This window comes from Petromyzon marinus, chromosome 85 (assembly GCF_048934315.1).
Source record: "Petromyzon marinus isolate PM22_M1 ecotype Great Lakes invasive population chromosome 85, UKy_Petmar_22M1.pri1.0, whole genome shotgun sequence".
In the NCBI taxonomy this organism is placed as follows: Eukaryota; Metazoa; Chordata; class Hyperoartia; order Petromyzontiformes; family Petromyzontidae; genus Petromyzon; species Petromyzon marinus.
In genome coordinates, this window is record NC_133750.1 from 6,476,099 (window position 1) to 6,503,598 (window position 27,500).

At 52.8% G+C, this 27,500-nt stretch overlaps 1 protein-coding gene across 5 annotated transcripts in view; it reads right to left on the reverse strand.

The window, feature by feature from the left end:
- The window catches only part of LOC116938340 (uncharacterized), a 49,502-nt gene that overhangs the window by 3,848 nt on the left and 18,154 nt on the right, over positions 1 to 27,500 (reverse strand). Inside the window, exons 5-9 of one of the 5 annotated variants that reach the window (XM_076057930.1) lie at positions 25,340 to 25,405; positions 12,135 to 12,368; positions 7,453 to 7,725; positions 3,934 to 6,496; positions 2,598 to 2,721 (exon numbers count right to left, since the gene is read on the reverse strand). In XM_076057930.1, coding sequence (XP_075914045.1) covers positions 2,598 to 2,721; positions 3,934 to 6,496; positions 7,453 to 7,725; positions 12,135 to 12,368; positions 25,340 to 25,405 — 3,260 coding nt within the window. Of the gene's footprint in view, positions 1 to 2,597; positions 2,722 to 3,933; positions 6,497 to 7,452; positions 7,726 to 8,835; positions 9,243 to 9,264; positions 9,587 to 9,729; positions 9,893 to 10,804; positions 10,850 to 12,134; positions 12,369 to 25,339; positions 25,406 to 27,500 lie in introns of those variants that run through there. The other 4 variants (XM_076057934.1, XM_076057933.1, XM_076057932.1 and 1 more) reach the window with 4 other exon arrangements.

Sequence of the window (27,500 nt, forward strand, 5' to 3'; positions counted from 1 at the left end):
TTGCTGAGCATTTCTGTGAGGTCCTGGGGGAGGGAAAATCCCTCAGCCAGGAAAACATCGTGGCACAAAGTGAGGATGACCCTGCTGAGGCTGCGGTGCCTCAAATATTGGATGAAGTCACCCCCTGTGAGTGGCTGGCTGAGGTGCCATCTGCTGAGGAAGTATTGAAGGCGATCCGGAGTCTGAGACCAGGAAAGGCAGCGGGCAGAGATGATCTCCCAAGCGAAATGCTGAGGGAGGGTGGCGTTTGTGCACAGACTGCCCTATATGACATCATAACAACAGTCTGGACCACTGGATGGGTTCCGCAGGATTGGAAGGATGCCCTGGTGGTTCCCCTTTTTAAGAAGGGGGACCGCACAGACTGTAACAACTACAGGGGCATCTCACTCCTCAGTGTGCCGGGAAAGGTCCTGGCAAGGATTATTCAGCATCGCCTTGCCAGGCACGCTGAGGAGAGGCTTGCGGAGCCCCAATGCGGTTTCAGGAAAGGGCGGTCCTGCACAGATGCCATATTTTCTGTCCGTCTGCTACAGCAGAGGTGTAGGGAATTCCAACAAGACCTACATCTCTGCTTTATTGACCTGGTCAAGGCCTATGATACCATCAGTAGGCCTGGGCTCTGGGTCGTTCTTCCTGCTTTTGGAGTACCTGAACCTCTGCTCACGATCATTAAGGACCTTCATGATGGTGAGCGGGCCCGGGTAAAACTACGTGGCCGGGAGTCAGAGCCATTCCCTGTACACCTTGGGGTGCTACAGGGATGTCCTCTGGCTCCCACATTATTTAACATCTATTTTGACCACGTAGTTCGTGAAGCCTTCAATAGCTGTACCGGGGGAATCTCCATATGGTACAGATATAATGGGAGGCTAATCGATGCCCGGGTGCGGTCAAGGGATGGCTCCCTATTGCTCAACCACGTTATGTATGCTGATGACTTGGTAATAGCTGCTCAGTCAGAGGAGGAGTTGGAGACGCTGCTGCTGAGACTGGAGCGTGCCACTAAGAGGTGGGGCCTTACCATCAGCCCCACCAAAACTAAGCACCTGCCTGGGTATTTTGTACCATCGGACACTCCACCCCCACAACTCCCAATCGGTGATGGGGCAGTTGTGGAGAGAGTGGAGAGTTTCCCATACCTGGGCAGTGTGCTTATGACTGGCTCCAGTTTAACAGCAGAGGTCTCACTCCGAATCAGTCGAGCGGCAATATCTTTTCATCGGTTGCGTAACGCTGTGTGGAAGCTACCTGGTCTGTCGCTCCGCACTAAGCTTCAGGTCTTCTCGGCCACGGTCATTCCCTCCCTACTCTACGCTTGCGAAACGTGGACCCCCCTAATGGAACATCTTCGCCGGTTAGAAACATTTAGGCTGGCCTGCCTACGATCCATCCTGGGTTTAACCAGACTGGATTGTGTGAGGAACTCACAAATCCTTGAAAGATCTGGGCAGGGTCCCATCGGTGAGCTCCTCCGGCAGGCAAGGCTGCGATGGCTGGGTCATGTAGCCCGCATGCCCAGCCACCGCATGCCGAAACAGCTTTTGTTTGGCCGGATTGAGGGGGCTAAGCGGGCGCGGCACGGGCTAGAGAAGAGATGGAGTGACGTGGTACAGGAGGACGTGGAGCTGAGTGGACTTGCCGATGACTGGTACCAGCGGTGTCAAGATCGGCCTCTGTGGAGGAGGCTCGTGAAGGATGCTACTGGGCAGTTGGAGGCAGTCGCCCTCCAACAACAACGGAGGGCGGAGGAGCGACGCTCACAACAGCGAGCGGAGCGCCGGGTGGCTAAAGCACAGCAGGTTGGCACAGTAGGGGGCACAGGTGGTGCATCAGCCAGTCATCTCAGTCAGTCGACCCGTGGCACCTGGGTCTGCCCCGTGACCTCCTGCCAGCGGGCGTTCGACACTTCACGTGGCCTCAGGGTGCACATAGCCTGGCACAAGCGTCGTGGTGACGTCACCGCCACTTAGTGGCGAATGGCGGTTGTTGTTGTTGTTGTGTCTGTGTGTGTGTCTGTGTGTGTGTGTCTCTCGCTCTCTGTGAGTGTCTCTTTCTGTCTCAGTGTCTCTGTGTGTCAGGAAGGGGAGGGGCCTAGAAAGAGGGGCGGGGACTCGACAGGAAGAGGAGGGGACTAGACAGGAAGGGGAGGGGACTAGACAGGAAGGGGCGGGGATTGGACAGGAAATGGGCGATGAGAGAGGAATAAGACTTGGCAGGAAGGGGCAGGGACTCGACAAAAAGGGGCGGGGACTAGACAGGAAGGGGAGGGGACTAGACAGGAAGGGGAGGGGACCAGACAGGAAGAGGAAGGGACTAGACAGGAAAGGGCGGGGACTAGACAGGAAAGGTCGGGGACTAGACAGGAAAGGGCGGGGGCTATACATGAAGGGGCGGGGACTAAACAGGAAAAGGCGGGGACTGTACATGAAGGGGCGGGAACTATATGTGAAAGGGGCGGGGACTATACAGGAAGGGGCGGAAACTAGACAGGAAAAGGTGGGGACTGTACATGAAGGGGCGGGAACTAAATGTGAAAGGGGCGGGGACTATACAGGAAGGGGCGGGGACTAGACAGGAAGAGGAGGGCACCTCACCCTCCGTTGGCGTCCATGAACTTGAGGCTCTTCCTGTGGACGCCCGAGGCAGCCGCGGGGTCCTTGCGAGCTCCGCCCCTCTTCATGATCGACCTCAGAGGCGTCTGTGGAGCCGCGGCTGTGCCTGTGTCAACGTCGGTGGGGGGGGGGGGGGTTGGTGAGTGGGTGGGTGAGTGGGTGGGTGAGTGGGTGAGTGAGTGGGTGGGTGGGTGAGTGGGTGGGTGAGTGGGTGGGTGAGTGAGTGAGTGGGTGGGTGGGTGAGTGAGTGGGTGGGTGGATGAGTGGGTGGGTGGGTGAGTGAGTGGGTGAGTGGGTGGGTGGGTGAGTGGGTGAGTGAGTGAGTGGGTGAGTGAGTGGGTGAATGGGTGAGTGGGTGGGTGGGTGAGTGGGTAAGGTGGTGAGTGGGTGGGTAAGGTGGTGAGTGGGTGGGTGAGTGGGTGGGTAAGGTGGTGAGTGGATGAGTGAGTGAGTGGGTGGGTGAGTGAGTGGGTGGGTGGGTGAGTGAGTGGGTGGGTGAGTGGGTGAGTGAGTGGGTGGGTGGGTGGGTGACTGAGTGAGCGAGTGGGTGAGTGAGTGGGCGAGTGGGTGGGTGAGTGGGTGGGTGGGTGAGTGAGTGGGTGAGTGGGTGAGTGAGTGGGTGAGTGGGTGAGTGAGTGGGTGAGTGGGTGGGTGAGTGAGTGGGTGAGTGGGTGAGTGGGTGGGTGAGTGGGTAAGGTGGTGAGTGGGTGGGTAAGGTGGTGAGTGCGTGGGTGAGTGGGTGGGTAAGGTGGTGAGTGGATGAGTGAGTGGGTGGGTGGGTGAGTGAGTGGGTGGGTGGGTGAGTGAGTGGGTGGGTGGGTGAGTGGGTGGGTAAGGTGGTGAGTGGGTGGGTGAGTGGGTGAGTAAGGTGGTGAGTGGATGGGTGGGTGGGTGAGTGGGTGGGTGAGTGGGTGGGTGAGTGAGTGGGTGAGTGAGTGAGTGGGTGGGTGAGTGGGTGGGTGAGTGGGTGGGTGAGTAAGGTGGTGAGTGGATGAGTGAGTGGGTGAGTTGGTGAGTGGGTGGGTGAGTGGGTGGGTGAGTGGGTGGGTAAGTGGGTGGGTAAGGTGGTGGGTGAGTAAGGTGGTGGGTGGGTGAGTAAGGTGGTGAGTGGGTGAGTAAGGTGGTGAGTGGGTGGGTGAGTTGGTGAGTAAGGTGGTGAGTTGGTAAGGTGGTGAGTGGGTGGGTGAGTTGGTGAGTAAGGTGGTGGGTGGGTGAGTAAGGTGGTGAGTGGGTGGGTGAGTTGGTGAGTAAGGTGGCGAGTGGGTGGGTGAGTTGGTGAGTAACGTGGTGAGTGGCACCTTCAGCCTCGCCCGCTCACCTCCCCCTCCCATTTGGCGCCGGGCGTCAGCTGACCCAGCGACCTGGCCAATCGCGTCGCTCGCTTCCCCTGCTGCCATCTCCCAGACCACCGAAGCATCGGGGCAGCCCTCCTCCGTGAAGCGGAGCTCTGAGACTCCGCCACCACCACCATCATCACCACCATCACCATCCTCACCACCACCACCACCGTCATCACCATCACCACCACCACTGCCATCATCATCATCACCACCACTACCCCCACCATCACCGCCGTTTGGTGACGGGGACTCCAGAATAGGCACCGCCGTGTCGCTGGGGCGCCAGACGGGGGCGGACGAGGCCTGGTCGGGCCTAGCTGGAGAAGCCTGAACTGGGCCCAGGTCGAGGCAGGTCATGGTTGAGGCCTGGTCGGGCCTAGCCGGAGAAGCCTGAACTGGGCCCAGGTCGAGGCAGGTAATTGACGAGGCCTGTTCTGGCCTAGCTGGAGAAGCCTGAACTGGCCTAGCTGGAGAAGCCTGAACTGGGCCCAGGTCGGGCCAGGTCATGGCTGAGGCCTGGTCGGGCCTAGCTGGAGAAGCTTGAACTGGGCCTAGGTCGGGCCAGGTCATGGTTGAGGCCTGGTCGGGCCTAGCCAAAGAAGCCTGAACTGGGCCCAGGTCGAGGCAGGTAATGGACGAGGCCTGGTCTGGCCTAGCCAAAGAAGCCTGAACTGGCCTAGCCGAAGAAGCCTGAACTGGGCCTAGGTCGGGCCAGGTCATGGTTGAGGCCTGGTCGGGCCTAGCTGGAGAAGCCTGAACTGGGCTTAGGTCGGGCCAGGTCATGGTTGAGGCCTGTTCTGGCCTAGCTGGAGAAGCCTGAACTGGGCCAAGGTCGAGGCAGGTAATTGACGAGGCCTGTTCTGGCCTAGCTGGAGAAGCCTGAACTGGCCTAGCTGGAGAAGCCTGAACTGGGCCCAGGTCGGCCCAGGTCATGGCTGAGGCCTGGTCGGGCCTAGCTGGAGAAGCCTGAACTGGGCCTAGGTCGGGCCAGGTCATGGTTGAGGCCTGGTCGGGCCTAGCTGGAGAAGCCTGAACTGGGCCCAGGTCGAGGCAGGTAATGGACGAGGCCTGGTCTGGCATAGCTGGAGAAGCCTGAACTGGGCCCAGGTCGAGGCAGGTCATGGTTGAGGCCTGTTCTGGCCTAGCCAAAGAAGCCTGAACTGGGCCCAGCTCGGACCAGGTCATGGCTGAGGCCTGGTCGGGCCTAGCTGGAGAAGCCTGAACAGGGCCTAGGTCAGGCCAGGTCATGGCTGAGGCCTTGTCCGGCCTAGCTGGAGAAGCCTGAGCTAGGCCTAGGTCGGGCCAGGTCATGGCTGAGGTCTGGTCTGGCCTAGCTGGAGAAGCCTGAACTGGCCTAGCAAAAGAAGCCTGAGCAGGGCCCAGGTCGGGCCAGGTCATGGCTGAGGCCTGGTCTGGCCTAGCTGGAGAAGCCTGAACTGGCCTAGCAAAAGAAGCCTGAGCAGGGCCCAGGTCGGGCCAGGACATGGCTGAGGCCTGGTCGGGCCTAGCTAGAGCAGCCTGATCTGACCTAACCAAAGAAGCCTGAACTGGGCCCAGGTCGAGGCAGGTCACGGACGAGGCCTGCTCTGGACCAGTCGTCGTGGCGACGGACCGCCGGGGAGCTCCTCCAGCGTCCAGGCCACGCCCCGACCGCTCCCAGCCGCCGGCGAGGGCGAAGGCGTTGCTCGGGGCCGGCAGAGGGCGCCCTCGGCCGGGCCAGGCCTGCTCCAGGGCGCTCACGCACGAGGTCTCGTCTGGCCCAGCCCAAGCCGGGCCCGGCACGGACTCCAGCGTCCCCTGCTCCCGGCCGACTTTAGACCGCCCGCAGTCGGTCCCATCGGGGGCCCCGTCCCCGAACGAGGCCAACGCCGGCTCCGTGGTGCCCGGCGAGCCTGGGCTGGGACCGCCCCGGGCCTCGCCCTGACTCGCTGACGCCTGGCCCCGACCCGTTTGGGACCGATCGATAGCGCTCCGCGCCGAGGGCGCCCGCTGCGGACTCGCGGAGGCCCGGCCCGGGCCCGGCGAAGCCTGCCCTAGCCTAGAAGGCGAGGCCTGGTTGTCGGGGCCCGGCGGAGCCTGCCCTGGCCTAGAAGGCGAGGCCTGGCTGCCTGGGCCCGGCGGAGCCTGCCCTGGCCTAGAAGGCGAGGCCTGGTTGTCTGGGCCCGGCGGAGCCTGCCCTGGCCTAGAAGGCGAGGCCTGGTTGTCGGGGCCCGGCGGAGCCTGCCCTGGCCTAGAAGGCGAGGCCTGGTTGTCGGGCCCCGGCGGAGCCTGCCCTGGCCTAGAAGGCGTCGCCCGGCTGAGGGCCGGCAGGGCCCGGGCGAGGCCAGGCTGGTCCGAGGCCCCGTCGACGATGCCCAGCAGGGCCGGCGTGACCCCCGTCGACTTGTGAGCAACGGCGACCGGGGCGAGGCTCCGCCCGTGCCGGTGGCGCTCCACGCGCAGCTGCAGCTCCAGGGCTGCGATGCGCGACTCGAGGCGGAGACGATCGTCCGCTGAGCCCCACGCGGCGGCGGTGGTGGTGGCGGTGGTGGTGGAGTGAGGCTGAGGAGACGTGGGGGGCAGGGTGAGTGGGTGAGAGGGTGAGTGGTTGAGTGAGTGAGTGGTTGAGTGAGTGAGTGACTGAGTGAGTGAGTGACTGAGTGGGTGGTTGAGTGAGTGAGTGACTGAGTGAGTGACTGAGTGAGTGAGTGGGTGAGAGGGTGAGTGGTTGAGTGGGGGGTGAGTGAGTGGGTGGTTGAGTGAGTGAGTGGTTGAGTGGGTGGTTGAGTGAGTGGGTGGTTGAGTGGGTGGTTGAGTGAGTGGGTGGTTGAGTGAGTGACTGAGTGGGTGGTTGAGTGAGTGAGTGACTGAGTGAGTGAGTGACTGACTGAGTGAGTGAGTGGGTGAGTGAGTGGGTGAGTGAGTGGGTGAGAGGGTGAGTGGTTGAGTGGGGGGTGAGTGAGTGAGTGGGTGGTTGAGTGAGTGGTTGAGTGGGTGAGTGAGTGGGTGAGTGAGTGAGAGGGTGAGTGGTTGAGTGGGGGGTGAGTGAGTGAGTGAGTGGGTGGTTGAGTGAGTGAGTGAGTGGGTGGTTGAGTGAGTGAGTGACTGAGTGAGTGAGTTGGTGAGTGAGTGGGTGAGTGAGTGAGTGGTTGAGTGGGTGAGTGAGTGAGTGGGTGAGTGAGTGAGTGAGTGACTGAGTGAGTGGATGGTTGAGTGAGTGAGTGACTGAGTGAGTGACTGACTGAGTGAGTGGGTGAGTGAGTGAGTGGGTGGTTGAGTGAGTGAGTGGGTGAGTGAGTGACAGAGTGAGTGAGTGGGTGAGTGGGTGAGTGAGTGAGTGGGTGAGTGAGTGACTGACTGAGTGAGTGACTGAGTGAGTGACTGGGTGAGTGAGTGGGTGAGTGAGTGAGTGGGTGAGTGAGTGAGTGACTGACTGAGTGAGTGACTGGGTGAGTGAGTGACTGAGTGAGTGAGTGACTGAGTGAGTGAGTGGCTCTCCCTCCCTCTCTTTCTCTCACCTCCTCCACTTTCTCCAGTGCCTTCACCACCTCGCCCAGCGCCTTCATCTCAGCCCCGAGGTCACCACCACCATCACCACCACCACCACCACCTCCACCACCACCATCACCACCACCACCTCCACCACCACCATCACCACCACCTCCACCACCACCATCACCACCACCACGGAACCCCGGGCCGGAGTTGAACTTGGCCTCGGGGCGTTGTGTAGCGGCGTTGAGCGACGCGGTCAAGCGCCTCCGTTCCTCCTGCAGCACGGAAATCTTCACCTGGGGGGCATCAGAGACCACGTGGCACATTATACACTACACTATACACTACACTATACACTACTACACTATACACTACACTACTACACTATACACTACTACACTATACACTACACTATACTATACACCACACTATACACTACACTATACTATACACTACACTATACACTATACTATACACTACTACACTATACACTACACTATACACTACACTATACACTACACTATACACTACACTATACACTACTACACTATACACTACTACACTATATACTATACACTACTACACTATACACTACACTATACACTACACTATACACTACACTATACACTACACTACACTATACACTACTACACTATACACTACTACACTATACACTACTACACTATACACTACACTATACACTACTACACTATACACTACTACACTATACACTACACTATACACTACACTACTACACTATACACTACACTATACACTACACTATACACTACTACACTATACACTACTACACTATACACTACACTATACACTACTACACTATACACTACTACACTATACACTACACTATACACTACTACACTATACACTACACTATACACTACACTATACACTACTACACTATACACTACACTATACACTACACTATACACTACACTATACACTACTGCACTATACACTACACTATACACTACTACACTATACACTACTACACTATACACTACTACACTATACACTACTACACTATACACTACTACACTATACACTACTACACTATACACTACTACACTATACACTACTACACTATACACTACTACTACACTACTACACTATACACTACTACACTATACTATACACTACTACACTATACTCTATACACTACTACACTATACACTACTACACTATACACTACTACACTATACACTACTACACTATACACTACTACACTATACACTACTACACTATACACTACTACACTACACTATACACTACACTATACACTACTACACTATACACTACTACACTATACACTACTACACTATACACTACCACACTATACACTACTACACTACACTATACACTACTACACTACACTATACACTACTCACCTGCATCAGTGGAATACTCCTTACTTGCCCCTCCAGGGATCTCATCCGCACCAGGGCCTGTGCTATACACTACTACACTACACTATACACTACTACACTATACACTACTACACTATACACTACTACACTACACTATACACTACTACACTACACTATACACTACTACACTACACTATACACTACTACACTACACTATACACTACACTATACACTACTACACTATACACTACTACACTATACACTACTACACTATACACTACTACACTATACACTACTACACTATACACTACTACACTACTACACTACACTATACACTACTACACTACACTATACACTACTACACTATACACTACTACACTATACACTACTACACTATACACTATACACTACTACACTATACACTACTACACTACACTATACACTACTCACCTGCATGAGTGGAATACTCCTTACTTGCCCCTCTAGGGATCTCATCCGCACCAGGGCCTGTGCTATACACTACTACACTACACTATACACTACTACACTATACACTACTACACTACTATACTATACACTACTACACTATACACTACTACACTACACTATACACTACTACACTATACACTACTACACTACACTACTACACTATACACTACTACACTATACACTACTACACTACACTATACACTACTCACCTGCATCAGTGGAATACTCCTTACTTGCCCCTCCAGGGATCTCATCCACACCAGGGCCTGTGCTATACACTACTACACTACACTATACACTACTACACTACTACACTATACACTACTACACTATACACTACTACACTATACACTACACTATACACTACTACACTATACACTACTACACTACACTATACACTACTACACTACACTATACACTACTCACCTGCATCAGTGGAATACTCCTTACTTGCCCCTCCAGGGATTTCATCCGCACCAGGGCCTGTGCTATACACTACTACACTACACTATACACTACTACACTATACACTACTACACTACACTATACACTACTACACTACACTATACACTACTACACTATACACTACTACACTATACACTACTACACTACACTATACACTACTCACCTGCATGAGTGGAATACTCCTTACTTGCCCCTCTAGGGATCTCATCCGCACCAGGGCCTGTGCTATACACTACTACACTACACTATACACTACTACACTATACACTACTACACTACACTATACACTACTACACTATACACTACTACACTACACTATACACTACTACACTACACTATACACTACTCACCTGCATCAGTGGAATACTCCTTACTTGCCCCTCCAGGGATCTCATCCGCACCAGGGCCTGTGCTATACACTACTACACTACACTATACACTACTACACTATACACTACTACACTACACTATACACTACTCACCTGCATCAGTGGAATACTCCTTACTTGCCCCTCCAGGGATCTCATCCGCACCAGGGCCTGTGCTATACACTACTACACTACACTATACACTACCACACTATACACTACTACACTATACACTACTACACTACACTATACACTACTACACTACACTATACACTGCTACACTATACACAACTACACTATACACTACTACACTACACTATACACTACTACACTATACACTACTACACTACACTATACACTACTACACTACACTATACACTACTCACCTGCATCAGTGGAATACTCCTTACTTGCCCCTCCAGGGATCTCATCCGCACCAGGGCCTGTGCTATACACTACTACACTACACTATACACTACTACACTACACTATACACTACTACACTACACTATACACTACTACACTACACTATACACTACTACACTACACTATACACTGCTACACTATACACAACTACACTATACACTACTACACTACACTATACACTACTACACTATACACTACTACACTACACTATACACTACTACACTACACTATACACTACTCACCTGCATGAGTGGAATACTCCTTACTTGCCCCTCCAGGGATCTCATCCGCACCAGGGCCTGTGCTATACGCTACTACACTACACTATACACTACCACACTACTACACTACACTATACACTACTACACTACACTATACACTACTCACCTGCATGAGTGGAATACTCCTTACTTGCCCCTCCAGGGATCTCATCCGCACCAGGGCCTGTGCTATACACTATACACTACTACACTATACACTACTACACTATACACTACTATACACTACACTATACACTACTACACTATACACTACTACACTATACACTACTACACTACACTATACACTACTACACTATACACTACTACACTATACACTACTACACTATACACTACTACACTACACTACTACACTACACTATACACTACTACACTATACACTACTACACTACACTATACACTACTACACTACACTATACACTACTCACCTGCATCAGTGGAATACTCCTTACTTGCCCCTCCAGGGATCTCATCCGCACCAGGGCCTGTGCTATACACTACTACACTACACTATACACTACTACACTATACACTACTACACTATACACTACTACACTATACACTACTACACTATACACTACACTATACACTACTACACTACACTATACACTACTACACTATACACTACTACACTACACTATACACTACTACACTACACTATACACTACTACACTACACTATACACTACTACACTACACTACTACACTATACACTACTACACTACACTATACACTACTACACTATACACTACTACACTACACTACTATACTATACACTACTACACTATACACTACTACACTACACTATACACTACTACACTACACTATACACTACTACACTACACTATACACTACTCACCTGCATCAGTGGAATACTCCTTACTTGCCCCTCCAGGGATCTCATCCGCACCAGGGCCTGTGCTATACACTACTACACTACACTATACACTACTACACTATACACTACTACACTACACTATACACTACTACACTACACTATACACTACTCACCTGCATGAGTGGAATACTCCTTACTTGCCCCTCTAGGGATCTCATCCGCACCAGGGCCTGTGCTATACACTACTACACTACACTATACACTACTACACTATACACTACTACACTACACTATACACTACTCACCTGCATGAGTGGAATACTCCTTACTTGCCCCTCCAGGGATCTCATCCGCACCAGGGCCTGTGCTATACACTACTACACTACACTATACACTACTACACTACACTATACACTACTACACTATACACTACTACACTACACTATACACTACTCACCTGCATCAGTGGAATACTCCTTACTTGCCCCTCCAGGGATTTCATCCGCACCAGGGCCTGTGCTATGTAGTCTCTGATCCGCCTTAGCGTCTCTGGGGCGACGGCAGCGACCGTGGAAGGCGTCACAAGACCGGACAGGAAGGCCGTGGTGGTGACTAGTGGGGGGTTGGTGGGGAGAGGTGGTGGTGGGGCTGGTGGGTGGATGCTCAGGAGACTTCTACAGCGGGCTGGCATCTGTGGTGGGGGGAAAAGGTGGGTGGGTGGGTTGGTGGGTGGGTGGGTGGGTTGGTGGGTGGGTGGGTGGGTTGGTGGGTGGAGGGGTGGGTTGGTGGGTGGGTGAGTGAGTGGGAGGGTTGGTGGATGGGTGGGTTGGTTGGTGGGTGGGTTGGTGGGTGGGTTGGTATGTGGGTTGGTGGGTTGGTGGAAGGGTGGGTTGGTGGGTGGGTGAGTGAGTGGGAGGGTTGGTGGATGGGTGGGTTGGTTGGTGGGTGGGTTGGTATGTGGGTTGGTGGGTTGGTTGGTGGGTGGGTGGGTTGGTTGGTTGGTGGGTGGGTTGGTAGGTGGGTGGGTTGGTGGGTGGAGGGGTGGGTTGGGTGGGTGGGTGGGTTGGTTGGTGGGTGGGTGGGTTGGTTGGTGGGTGGAGGGTGGGTTGGAGGGTGGGTTGGTGGGTGAGTTGGGTTGGTGGGTTGGTTGGTTGGTGGGTGGGTTGGGTTGGTGGGTTGGTTGGTTGGTGGGTGGGTTGGTTGGTGGGTGGGTTGGTGGGTTGGTGGGTGGAGGGGTGGGTTGGTGGGTGGGTGAGTGAGTGGGAGGGTTGGTGGATGGGTGGGTTGGTTGGTGGGTGGGTTGGTGGGTGGGTTGGTATGTGGGTTGGTGGGTTGGTTGGTGGGTGGAAGGGTGGGTTGGTGGGTGGGTGAGTGAGTGGGAGGGTTGGTGGATGGGTGGGTTGGTTGGTGGGTGGGTTGGTATGTGGGTTGGTGGGTTGGTTGGTGGGTGGGTGGGTTGGTTGGTTGGTGGGTGGGTTGGTAGGTGGGTGGGTTGGTGGGTGGAGGGGTGGGTTGGGTGGGTGGGTGGGTTGGTGGGTTGGTTGGTGGGTGGGTGGGTTGGTTGGTGGGTGGAGGGTGGGTTGGAGGGTGGGTTGGTGGGTGAGTTGGGTTGGTGGGTTGGTTGGTGGGTGGGTTGGGTTGGTGGGTTGGTTGGTTGGTGGGTGGGTTGGTTGGTGGGTGGGTTGGTTGGTGGGTGGGTTGGTAGGTGGGTTGGTTGGTGGGTGGGTTGGTTGGTGGGTGGGTGGTTGGGTTGGTGGGTGAGTGGGTGGGTTGGTGGGTGGGTTGGTGGGTGGGTTGGTTGGTGGGTGGGTGGGTGGGTTGGTTGGTGGGTGAGTGAGTGGGTGGGTGTAGGAGTGAGTGGGTGGGTGTAGGAGTGAGTGGGTGGGTGTAGGAGTGAGTGGGTGGGTGGGTTGGTGAGTGGGTGGGTGGATGGGTGAGTGGGTTGGTAGGTGGGTGAGTGAGTGGAGGGGTGAGTGAGTGAGTCGGTGGGTGGGTTGGTGGGTGAGTGAGTGAGTGGATGAGTGAGTGAGTGGGTGAGTTGGTGGGTGGGTGAGTTGGTGGGTGGGTGAGTGGGTGAGTGAGTCGGTGGGTGGGGGGGTGTGGGTGGGTGTTGTGTAACAAAGACAAAAACCTAATGTTAGTCTATGGGTGACAGTGCTGAGTCTATGACAGTGCTGAGTCTATGACAGTGCTGAGTCTATGGGTGACAGTGCTGAGTCTATGACAGTGCTGAGTCTATGGGTGACAGTGCTGAGTCTATGACAGTGCTGAGTCTATGACAGTGCTGAGTCTATGGGTGACAGTGCTGAGTCTATGACAGTGCTGAGTCTATGGGTGACAGTGCTGAGTCTATGACAGTGCTGAGTCTATGACAGTGCTGAGTCTATGGGTGACAGTGCTGAGTCTATGACAGTGCTGAGTCTATGACAGTGCTGAGTCTATGGGTGACAGTGCTGAGTCTATGACAGTGCTGAGTCTATGGGTGACAGTGCTGAGTCTATGACAGTGCTGAGTCTATGACAGTGCTGAGTCTATGGGTGGCAGTGCTGAGTCTATGACAGTGCTGAGTCTATGGGTGACAGTGCTGAGTCTATGACAGTGCTGAGTCTATGGCAGTGCTGAGTCTATGGGTGGCAGTGCTGAGTCTATGGGTGGCAGTGCTGAGTCTATGACAGTGCTGAGTCTATGGGTGACAGTGCTGAGTCTATGGGTGGCAGTGCTGAGTCTATGACAGTGCTGAGTCTATGGGTGACAGTGCTGAGTCTATGAGTGACAGTGCTGAGTCTATGGGTGGCAGTGCTGAGTCTATGGGTGGCAGTGCTGAGTCTATGACAGTGCTGAGTCTATGGGTGACAGTGCTGAGTCTATGACAGTGCTGAGTCTATGACAGTGCTGAGTCTATGGGTGGCAGTGCTGAGTCTATAACAGTGCTGAGTCTATGACAGTTCTGAGTCTATGACAGTGCTGAGTCTATGGGTGACAGTGCTGAGTCTATGACAGTGCTGAGTCTATGGGTGACAGTGCTGAGTCTATGACAGTGCTGAGTCTATGACAGTGCTGAGTCTATAGGTGGCAGTGCTGAGTCTATGACAGTGCTGAGTCTATGACAGTGCTGAGTCTATGGGTGACAGTGCTGAGTCTATGGGTGACAGTGCTGAGTCTATGGGTGACAGTGCTGAGTCTATGGGTGGCAGTGCTGAGTCTATGGGTGACAGTGCTGAGTCTATGACAGTGCTGAGTCTATGGCAGTGCTGAGTCTATGACAGTGCTGAGTCTATGGGTGACAGTGCTGAGTCTATGGGTGGCAGTGCTGAGTCTATGGGTGGCAGTGCTGAGTCTATGGGTGACAGTGCTGAGTCTATGGGTGGCAGTGCTGAGTCTATGACAGTGCTGAGTCTATGGGTGGCAGTGCTGAGTCTATGACAGTGCTGAGTCTATGAGTGACAGTGCTGAGTCTATGGGTGGCAGTGCTGAGTCTATGACAGTGCTGAGTCTATTACAGTGCTGAGTCTATGGGTGACAGTGCTGAGTCTATGGGTGACAGTGCTGAGTCTATGACAGTGCTGAGTCTATGACAGTGCTGAGTCTATGGGTGACAGTGCTGAGTCTATGGGTGACAGTGCTGAGTCTATGACAGTGCTGAGTCTATGACAGTGCTGAGTCTATGACAGTGCTGAGTCTATGGGTGACAGTGCTGAGTCTATGACAGTGCTGAGTCTATGACAGTGCTGAGTCTATGGGTGACAGTGCTGAGTCTATGGGTGACAGTGCTGAGTCTATGACAGTGCTGAGTCTATGGGTGACAGTGCTGAGTCTATGACAGTGCTGAGTCTATGGGTGACAGTGCTGAGTCTATGACAGTGCTGAGTCTATGGGTGACAGTGCTGAGTCTATGACAGTGCTGAGTCTATGGGTGGCAGTGCTGAGTCTATGACAGTGCTGAGTCTATGGGTGACAGTGCTGAGTCTATGACAGTGCTGAGTCTATGGGTGACAGTGCTGAGTCTATGGGTGACAGTGCTGAGTCTATGACAGTGCTGAGTCTGTGGGTGACAGTGCTGAGTCTATGACAGTGCTGAGTCTATGACAGTGCTGAGTCTATGACAGTGCTGAGTCTATGGGTGACAGTGCTGAGTCTATGACAGTGCTGAGTCTATGACAGTGCTGAGTCTATGGGTGACAGTGCTGAGTCTATGGGTGACAGTGCTGAGTCTATGGGTGGCAGTGCTGAGTCTATGACAGTGCTGAGTCTATGACAGTGCTGAGTCTATGGGTGACAGTGCTGAGTCTATGGGTGACAGTGCTGAGTCTATGGGTGACAGTGCTGAGTCTATGGGTGACAGTGCTGAGTCTATGACAGTGCTGAGGCTATGACAGTGCTGAGTCTATGACAGTGCTGAGTCTATGAGTGACAGTGCTGAGTCTATGACAGTGCTGAGTCTATGGCAGTGCTGAGTCTATGGGTGACAGTGCTGAGTCTATGACAGTGCTGAGTCTATGACAGTGCTGAGTCTATGACAGTGCTGAGTCTATGACAGTGCTGAGTCTATGGGTGACAGTGCTGAGTCTATGACAGTGCTGAGTCTATGACAGTGCTGAGTCTATGACAGTGCTGAGTCTATGGGTGACAGTGCTGAGTCTATGACAGTGCTGAGTCTATGACAGTGCTGAGTCTATGACAGTGCTGAGTCTATGACAGTGCTGAGTCTATGGGTGACAGTGCTGAGTCTATGACAGTGCTGAGTCTATAACAGTGCTGAGTCTATGACAGTGCTGAGTCTATGACAGTGCTGAGTCTATGACAGTGCTGAGTCTATGGGTGACAGTGCTGAGTCTATGACAGTGCTGAGTCTATGACAGTGCTGAGTCTATGACAGTGCTGAGTCTATGACAGTGCTGAGTCTATGGGTGACAGTGCTGAGTCTATGACAGTGCTGAGTCTATGACAGTGCTGAGTCTATGACAGTGCTGAGTCTATGACAGTGCTGAGTCTATGACAGTGCTGAGTCTATGGGTGACAGTGCTGAGTCTATGACAGTGCTGAGTCTATGGGTGGTAGTGCTGAGTCTATGGGTGGCAGTGCTGAGTCTATGACAGTGCTGAGTCTATGACAGTGCTGAGTCTATGGGTGACAGTGCTGAGTCTATGGGTGGCAGTGCTGAGTCTATGACAGTGCTGAGTCTATGGGTGACAGTGCTGAGTCTATGACAGTGCTGAGTCTATGACAGTGCTGAGTCTATGACAGTGCTGAGTCTATGACAGTGCTGAGTCTATGGGTGACAGTGCTGAGTCTATGGGTGACAGTGTTGAGTCTATGACAGTGCTGAGTCTGTGGGTGACAGTGTTGAGTCTATGACAGTGCTGAGTCTATGACAGTGTTGAGTCTATGACAGTGCTGAGTCTATGGGTGACAGTGCTGAGTCTATGGGTGACAGTGCTGAGTCTATGACAGTGCTGAGTCTATGGGTGACAGTGCTGAGTCTATGACAGTGCTGAGTCTATGACAGTGCTGAGTCTATGACAGTGCTGAGTCTATGGGTGGCAGTGCTGAGTCTATGGGTGACAGTGCTGAGTCTATGGGTGACAGTGCTGAGTCTATGACAGTGCTGAGTCTATGGGTGACAGTGCTGAGTCTATGGCAGTGCTGAGTCTATGGGTGGCAGTGCTGAGTCTATGGGTGGCAGTGCTGAGTCTGGGTGACAGTGCTGAGTCTATGGGTGACAGTGGTGAGTCTATGGCAGTGCTGAGTCTATGGGTGACAGTGCTGAGTCTATGACAGTGCTGAGTCTATGGGTGACAGTGCTGAGTCTATGACAGTGCTGAGTCTATGACAGTGCTGAGTCTATGGGTGACAGTGCTGAGTCTATGGCAGTGCTGAGTGTATGGGTGACAGTGCTGAGTCTATGGGTGGCAGTGCTGAGTCTATGGGTGGCAGTGCTGAGTCTATGACAGTGCTGAGTCTATGGGTGACAGTGCTGAGTCTATGACAGTGCTGAGTCTATGGGTGACAGTGCTGAGTCTATGACAGTGCTGAGTCTATGACAGTGCTGAGTCTATGGCAGTGCTGAGTCTATGGGTGGCAGTGCTGAGTCTATGGGTGACAGTGCTGAGTCTATGGGTGACAGTGCTGAGTCTATGACAGTGGTGAGTCTATGACAGTGCTGAGTCTATGGGTGGCAGTGCTGAGTCTATGACAGTGCTGAGTCTATGGGTGACAGTGCTGAGTCTATGGGTGGCAGTGCTGAGTCTATGACAGTGCTGAGTCTATGGGTGACAGTGCTGAGTCTATGGGTGACAGTGCTGAGTCTATGGGTGACAGTGCTGAGTCTATGACAGTGCTGAGTCTATGACAGTGCTGAGTCTATGACAGTGCTGAGTCTATGGGTGACAGTGCTGAGTCTATGGGTGACAGTGCTGAGTCTATGACAGTGCTGAGTCTATGGGTGGCAGTGCTGAGTCTATGGGTGACAGTGCTGAGTCTATGACAGTGCTGAGTCTATGACAGTGCTGAGTCTATGACAGTGCTGAGTCTATGGGTGACAGTGCTGAGTCTATGACAGTGCTGAGTCTATGACAGTGCTGAGTCTATGACAGTGCTGAGTCTATGGGTGGCAGTGCTGAGTCTGTGGGTGACAGTGCTGAGTCTATGACAGTGCTGAGTCTATGGGTGACAGTGCTGAGTCTATGGGTGACAGTGCTGAGTCTATGACAGTGCTGAGTCTATGGGTGACAGTGCTGAGTCTATGACAGTGCTGAGTCTATGGGTGACAGTGCTGAGTCTATGGGTGACAGTGCTGAGTCTATGGGTGACAGTGCTGAGTCTATGGGTGACAGTGCTGAGTCTATGACAGTGCTGAGTCTATGACAGTGCTGAGTCTATGGGTGACAGTGCTGAGTCTATGGGTGACAGTGCTGAGTCTATGGGTGACAGTGCTGAGTCTATGACAGTGCTGAGTCTATGACAGTGCTGAGTCTATGGGTGACAGTGCTGAGTCTATGACAGTGCTGAGTCTATGACAGTGCTGAGTCTATGGGTGGCAGTGCTGAGTCTATGGGTGACAGTGCTGAGTCTATGACAGTGCTGAGTCTATGGCAGTGCTGAGTCTATGACAGTGCTGAGTCTATGGGTGGCAGTGCTGAGTCTATGACAGTGCTGAGTCTATGGGTGACAGTGCTGAGTCTATGACAGTGCTGAGTCTATGACAGTGCTGAGTCTATGACAGTGCTGAGTCTATGACAGTGCTGAGTCTATGACAGTGCTGAGTCTATGGGTGACAGTGCTGAGTCTATGACAGTGCTGAGTCTATGACAGTGCTGAGTCTATGACAGTGCTGAGTCTATGGGTGACAGTGCTGAGTCTATGGGTGGCAGTGCTGAGTCTATGACAGTGCTGAGTCTATGACAGTGCTGAGTCTATGGCAGTGCTGAGTCTATGGCAGTGCTGAGTCTATGACAGTGCTGAGTCTATGGGTGACAGTGCTGAGTCTATGACAGTGCTGAGTCTATGGGTGACAGTGCTGAGTCTATGACAGTGCTGAGTCTATGACAGTGCTGAGTCTATGGCAGTGCTGAGTCTATGGGTGGCAGTGCTGAGTCTATGGGTGACAGTGCTGAGTCTATGGGTGACAGTGCTGAGTCTATGACAGTGGTGAGTCTATGACAGTGCTGAGTCTATGGGTGGCAGTGCTGAGTCTATGACAGTGCTGAGTCTATGGGTGACAGTGCTGAGTCTATGGGTGGCAGTGCTGAGTCTATGACAGTGCTGAGTCTATGGGTGACAGTGCTGAGTCTATGGGTGACAGTGCTGAGTCTATGGGTGACAGTGCTGAGTCTATGACAGTGCTGAGTCTATGACAGTGCTGAGTCTATGACAGTGCTGAGTCTATGGGTGACAGTGCTGAGTCTATGGGTGACAGTGCTGAGTCTATGACAGTGCTGAGTCTATGGGTGGCAGTGCTGAGTCTATGGGTGACAGTGCTGAGTCTATGACAGTGCTGAGTCTATGACAGTGCTGAGTCTATGACAGTGCTGAGTCTATGGGTGACAGTGCTGAGTCTATGACAGTGCTGAGTCTATGACAGTGCTGAGTCTATGACAGTGCTGAGTCTATGGGTGGCAGTGCTGAGTCTGTGGGTGACAGTGCTGAGTCTATGACAGTGCTGAGTCTATGGGTGACAGTGCTGAGTCTATGGGTGACAGTGCTGAGTCTATGACAGTGCTGAGTCTATGGGTGACAGTGCTGAGTCTATGACAGTGCTGAGTCTATGGGTGACAGTGCTGAGTCTATGGGTGACAGTGCTGAGTCTATGGGTGACAGTGCTGAGTCTATGGGTGACAGTGCTGAGTCTATGACAGTGCTGAGTCTATGACAGTGCTGAGTCTATGGGTGACAGTGCTGAGTCTATGGGTGACAGTGCTGAGTCTATGGGTGACAGTGCTGAGTCTATGACAGTGCTGAATCTATGACAGTGCTGAGTCTATGGGTGACAGTGCTGAGTCTATGACAGTGCTGAGTCTATGACAGTGCTGAGTCTATGGGTGGCAGTGCTGAGTCTATGGGTGACAGTGCTGAGTCTATGACAGTGCTGAGTCTATGGCAGTGCTGAGTCTATGACAGTGCTGAGTCTATGGGTGGCAGTGCTGAGTCTATGACAGTGCTGAGTCTATGGGTGACAGTGCTGAGTCTATGACAGTGCTGAGTCTATGACAGTGCTGAGTCTATGACAGTGCTGAGTCTATGACAGTGCTGAGTCTATGACAGTGCTGAGTCTATGGGTGACAGTGCTGAGTCTATGACAGTGCTGAGTCTATGACAGTGCTGAGTCTATGACAGTGCTGAGTCTATGGGTGACAGTGCTGAGTCTATGGGTGGCAGTGCTGAGTCTATGACAGTGCTGAGTCTATGACAGTGCTGAGTCTATGGCAGTGCTGAGTCTATGGCAGTGCTGAGTCTATGACAGTGCTGAGTCTATGGGTGACAGTGCTGAGTCTATGGGTGACAGTGCTGAGTCTATGGGTGACAGTGCTGAGTCTATGGCAGTGCTGAGTCTGTGGGTGACAGTGCTGAGTCTATGGCAGTGCTGAGTCTATGGGTGGCAGTGCTGAGTCTATGACAGTGCTGAGTCTATGGGTGACAGTGCTGAGTCTATGGCAGTGCTGAGTCTATGGCAGTGCTGAGTCTATGGCAGTGCTGAGTCTATGGCAGTGCTGAGTCTATGGCAGTGCTGAGTCTATGGCAGTGCTGAGTCTATGACAGTGCTGAGTCTATGACAGTGCTGAGTCTATGACAGTGCTGAGTCTATGACAGTGCTGAGTCTATGACAGTGCTGAGTCTGTGGGTGACAGTGCTGAGTCTATGACAGTGCTGAGTCTATGACAGTGCTGAGTCTATGACAGTGCTGAGTCTGTGGGTGACAGTGCTGAGTCTATGACAGTGCTGAGTCTATGACAGTGCTGAGTCTATGGGTGACAGTGCTGAGTCTATGACAGTGCTGAGTCTATGGGTGACAGTGCTGAGTCTATGACAGTGCTGAGTCTATGGGTGACAGTGCTGAGTCTATGGGTGACAGTGCTGAGTCTATGACAGTGCTGAGTCTATGACAGTGCTGAGTCTATGACAGTGCTGAGTCTATGACAGTGCTGAGTCTATGACAGTGCTGAGTCTATGGGTGGCAGTGCTGAGTCTATGACAGTGCTGAGTCTATGACAGTGCTGAGTCTATGGGTGACAGTGCTGAGTCTATGGGTGACAGTGTTGAGTCTATGGGTGACAGTGCTGAGTCTATGACAGTGCTGAGTCTATGGGTGACAGTGCTGAGTCTATGACAGTGCTGAGTCTATGGGTGGCAGTGTTGAGTCTATGGGTGACAGTGCTGAGTCTATGGGTGACAATGCTGAGTCTATGGGTGACAGTGTTGAGTCTATGACAGTGCTGAGTCTATGGGTGACAGTGCTGAGTCTATGGGTGACAGTGCTGAGTCTATGACAGTGCTGAGTCTATGGGTGACAGTGCTGAGTCTATGGGTGACAGTGCTGAGTCTATGGGTGACAGTGCTGAGTCTATGGGTGACAGTGCTGAGTCTATGACAGTGCTGAGTCTATGACAGTGCTGAGTCTATGGGTGACAGTGCTGAGTCTATGGGTGACAGTGCTGAGTCTATGGGTGACAGTGCTGAGTCTATGACAGTGCTGAGTCTATGACAGTGCTGAGTCTATGGGTGACAGTGCTGAGTCTATGACAGTGCTGAGTCTATGACAGTGCTGAGTCTATGGGTGGCAGTGCTGAGTCTATGGGTGACAGTGCTGAGTCTATGACAGTGCTGAGTCTATGGCAGTGCTGAGTCTATGACAGTGCTGAGTCTATGGGTGGCAGTGCTGAGTCTATGACAGTGCTGAGTCTATGGGTGACAGTGCTGAGTCTATGACAGTGCTGAGTCTATGACAGTGCTGAGTCTATGACAGTGCTGAGTCTATGACAGTGCTGAGTCTATGACAGTGCTGAGTCTATGGGTGACAGTGCTGAGTCTATGACAGTGCTGAGTCTATGACAGTGCTGAGTCTATGACAGTGCTGAGTCTATGGGTGACAGTGCTGAGTCTATGGGTGGCAGTGCTGAGTCTATGACAGTGCTGAGTCTATGACAGTGCTGAGTCTATGGCAGTGCTGAGTCTATGGCAGTGCTGAGTCTATGACAGTGCTGAGTCTATGGGTGACAGTGCTGAGTCTATGGGTGACAGTGCTGAGTCTATGGGTGACAGTGCTGAGTCTATGGCAGTGCTGAGTCTGTGGGTGACAGTGCTGAGTCTATGGCAGTGCTGAGTCTATGGGTGGCAGTGCTGAGTCTATGACAGTGCTGAGTCTATGGGTGACAGTGCTGAGTCTATGGCAGTGCTGAGTCTATGGCAGTGCTGAGTCTATGGCAGTGCTGAGTCTATGGCAGTGCTGAGTCTATGGCAGTGCTGAGTCTATGGCAGTGCTGAGTCTATGACAGTGCTGAGTCTATGACAGTGCTGAGTCTATGACAGTGCTGAGTCTATGACAGTGCTGAGTCTATGACAGTGCTGAGTCTGTGGGTGACAGTGCTGAGTCTATGACAGTGCTGAGTCTATGACAGTGCTGAGTCTATGACAGTGCTGAGTCTGTGGGTGACAGTGCTGAGTCTATGACAGTGCTGAGTCTATGACAGTGCTGAGTCTATGGGTGACAGTGCTGAGTCTATGACAGTGCTGAGTCTATGGGTGACAGTGCTGAGTCTATGACAGTGCTGAGTCTATGGGTGACAGTGCTGAGTCTATGGGTGACAGTGCTGAGTCTATGACAGTGCTGAGTCTATGACAGTGCTGAGTCTATGACAGTGCTGAGTCTATGACAGTGCTGAGTCTATGGGTGGCAGTGCTGAGTCTATGACAGTGCTGAGTCTATGACAGTGCTGAGTCTATGGGTGACAGTGCTGAGTCTATGGGTGACAGTGTTGAGTCTATGGGTGACAGTGCTGAGTCTATGACAGTGCTGAGTCTATGGGTGACAGTGCTGAGTCTATGACAGTGCTGAGTCTATGGGTGGCAGTGTTGAGTCTATGGGTGACAGTGCTGAGTCTATGGGTGACAATGCTGAGTCTATGGGTGACAGTGTTGAGTCTATGACAGTGCTGAGTCTATGGGTGACAGTGCTGAGTCTATGGGTGACAGTGCTGAGTCTATGACAGTGCTGAGTCTATGACAGTGCTGAGTCTATGACAGTGCTGAGTCTATGACAGTGCTGAGTCTATGGGTGACAGTGCTGAGTCTATGACAGTGCTGAGTCTATGACAGTGCTGAGTCTATGGGTGACAGTGCTGAGTCTATGACAGTGCTGAGTCTATGGGTGACAGTGCTGAGTCTATGACAGTGCTGAGTCTATGGGTGGCAGTGCTGAGTCTATGGGTGACAGTGCTGAGTCTATGGCAGTGCTGAGTCTATGGGTGACAGTGCTGAGTCTATGGGTGACAGTGCTGAGTCTATGGGTGACAGTGCTGAGTCTATGACAGTGCTGAGTCTGTGGGTGACAGTGCTGAGTCTATGGCAGTGCTGAGTCTATGACAGTGCTGAGTCTATGACAGTGCTGAGTCTATGACAGTGCTGAGTCTATGACAGTGCTGAGTCTATGGGTGACAGTGCTGAGTCTATGGGTGACAGTGCTGAGTCTATGGGTGACAGTGCTGAGTCTATGACAGTGCTGAGTCTATGGGTGACAGTGCTGAGTCTATGACAGTGCTGAGTCTATGGCAGTGCTGAGTCTATGACAGTGCTGAGTCTATGGGTGACAGTGCTGAGTCTATGACAGTGCTGAGTCTATGGGTGACAGTGCTGAGTCTATGACAGTGCTGAGTCTATGGGTGACAGTGCTGAGTCTATGGCAGTGCTGAGTCTATGACAGTGCTGAGTCTATGGGTGACAGTGCTGAGTCTATGACAGTGCTGAGTCTATGACAGTGCTGAGTCTATGACAGTGCTGAGTCTATGGGTGACAGTGCTGAGTCTATGACAGTGCTGAGTCTATGACAGTGCTGAGTCTATGGGTGGCAGTGCTGAGTCTATGGCAGTGCTGAGTCTATGACAGTGCTGAGTCTATGGGTGACAGTGCTGAGTCTATGACAGTGCTGAGTCTATGGGTGACAGTGCTGAGTCTATGACAGTGCTGAGTCTATGGGTGACAGTGCTGAGTCTATGACAGTGCTGAGTGTATGGCAGTGCTGAGTCTATGGGTGACAGTGCTGAGTCTATGACAGTGCTGAGTCTATGGCAGTGCTGAGTCTATGACAGTGCTGAGTCTATGGGTGACAGTGCTGAGTCTATGGGTGACAGTGCTGAGTCTATGACAGTGCTGAGTCTATGACAGTGCTGAGTCTATGGGTGACAGTGCTGAGTCTATGGGTGGCAGTGCTGAGTCTATGACAGTGCTGAGTCTATGACAGTGCTGAGTCTATGACAGTGCTGAGTCTATGACAGTGCTGAGTCTATGACAGTGCTGAGTCTATGGGTGACAGTGCTGAGTCTATGACAGTGCTGAGTCTATGACAGTGCTGAGTCTATGGCAGTGCTGAGTCTATGACAGTGCTGAGTCTATGGGTGACAGTGCTGAGTCTATGACAGTGCTGAGTCTATGGGTGACAGTGCTGAGTCTATGGGTGACAGTGCTGAGTCTATGGGTGACAGTGCTGAGTCTATGGGTGACAGTGCTGAGTCTATGACAGTGCTGAGTCTATGGGTGACAGTGCTGAGTCTATGGGTGGCAGTGCTGAGTCTATGACAGTGCTGAGTCTATGACAGTGCTGAGTCTATGGGTGACAGTGCTGAGTCTATGGGTGGCAGTGCTGAGTCTATGACAGTGCTGAGTCTATGACAGTGCTGAGTCTATGACAGTGCTGAGTCTATGACAGTGCTGAGTCTATGACAGTGCTGAGTCTATGGGTGACAGTGCTGAATCTATGACAGTGCTGAGTCTATGACAGTGCTGAGTCTATGACAGTGCTGAGTCTATGGGTGACAGTGCTGAGTCTATGACAGTGCTGAGTCTATGACAGTGCTGAGTCTGTGGGTGACAGTGCTGAGTCTATGACAGTGCTGAGTCTATGGCAGTGCTGAGTCTGTGGGTGCTGTACCAGGCTAGGTGCACTGCACGACTTACCCCTCCTTCTTTCTCCAACCGCCGTCTCGTTTCCAAGAGAGTTGAGTCCACGCGCAAGTTGCGGTACTGGGGGAGGGGGGCAGGGGGGGAGAGAGGGGGCGAAGGGGGTCATGACCTTGTCCGTGTGTCACTGTGTCACTGTGTGTGTCACTGTGTCACTGTGTGTGTCACTGTCACTGTGTGACTGTGTGTGTCACTGTGTGTGTGTCACTGTGTGTGTCTCTGTGTGTGTGTCTGTGTGTGTCACTGTGTGTGTGTCACTGTGTCACTGTGTGACTGTGTGTGTCACTGTGTGTGTGTCACTGTGTCACTGTGTGTGTGTCACTGTGTGTGTCACTGTGTGTGTGTCACTGTGTGTGTCACTGTGTCACTGTGTGTGTCACTGTGTCACTGTGTGTGTCACTGTGCGTGTGTCACTGTGTGTGTGTCACTGTGTGTGTCACTGTGTCACTGTGTGTGTCACTGTGTCACTGTGTGTGTGTCACTGTGTCACTGTGTGTGTGTGTGTGTCACTGTGTGTGTGTGTGTCACTGTGTGTGTCACTGTGTGTGTCACTGTGTCACTGTGTGTGTCACTGTGTCACTGTGTGTGTCACTGTGTGTGTCACTGTGTGTGTCACTGTGTCACTGTGTGTGTCACTGTGTGTGTGTGTGTCACTGTGTGTGTGTCACTGTGTGTGTCACTGTGTGTGTCATTGTGTGTGTGACTGTGTGTCACTGTGTGTGTGTGTGTCACTGTGTGTGTCTGTATGTCACTGTGTGTGTCACTGTGTGTGTGTGTGTCCGGCAAAACAACCCCCTACCTCCTCGCGGTGCCGGACGGGCAACTCTGTCGTGGACAGTGCTGTGGGGGGAGATCCAATTTTGATTGGCTCCTCCCCTCATGGCGTCTGTGTCCACCACAGGGGCTAAACGGGGGCTCTGGACGGGTGCGAGGGGCTGGTAACCCCTTCACCTTCAATTAATTACCACGAAACCACGAATTAAACTGAAATATGTAACTAATAAGCTTGTGCCGGAGGCCCCGGGGGGCCAGGCGTCTATGACGTCTCCTGGCCAAACCCCAATTGGCGGAGCCAGGAGATTGAATACCTACCCTTGGGGCTCCTCCAGAAACAACGAAAAGCCGATTCGTGTGGCCACGTGGAATGTTCGAACGCTCACTGCAGAGGAGAGGCTGCCACTCCTCTGTCGGGAGCTGGACCGGTACCGCCTGGATCTCTGTGGCATTCAGGAGGTCCGGTGGACCGGCTCTGGCTCCTGCCACCATGAGGGGTGGACAGTCCTCTACTCGGGGCAGCAGACTGCCAAACAACAGGGTGTGGCTCTTCTTCTGAACAAAAGAATGAAGGGGGCGTGGGAGCGTGGCGGTGAGGTGTGGGAAGCTGTAAGCCCCAGGTTACTTTGGGCTCGCCTTCCCATCAATCGGAGGCGAGGAATGGTGGTCGTGGTTACTTATGCTCCCACCGAAGACGAACATCCGTGGAGGGATGCAGGCAAAGCCGATGAGTCAGATGCCTTCTATGACCTCCTGTCACAGGTGCTGGCTAAAGTGGCCCCTCTGGATAGAGTCATCATGTTGGGTGACTTCAATGCCCGAGTTGATCATGATGCTGCCATCTGGTCTGGAGTGATTGGAGGGCATGGGCCAGATCAGCTCAATAACAACGGCAGGAGGCTGCTAGATTTTTGTGCAGCCCATGGGCTTGTAATTACCAACACGCTGTTCCGGCATCGGCGCATCCACACAACATCATGGATGCATGCCGGGTCCAAGCAAGAACATCTGCTGGACTACATAGTGACGGACCAGCGGATGCGAGCCCATGTCCTTGACACCAGGACCTACCGTGGAGCTGATCTGCCCACTGACCATCGACTAGTCATCTGTAAGATGCGCCTGCCATTCTTCCACTCCGGTGGTGGGTGTACACCCAGGATGCCAATGGGAGGCTGATCGATGCCCGGGTGCGGTCAAGGGATGGCTCCCTATTGCTCAACCACGTTGTGTGTGCCGATGATTTGGTAATAGCTGCTCATTCAGAGGCGGAGTTGGAGACGCTGCTGCTGAGACTGGAGCGTGCCACTAAGAGCTGGGGCCTTACCATCAGCCCCACCAAAACTAAGCACCTGCCTGGGTATTTTGTACCATCGGACACTCC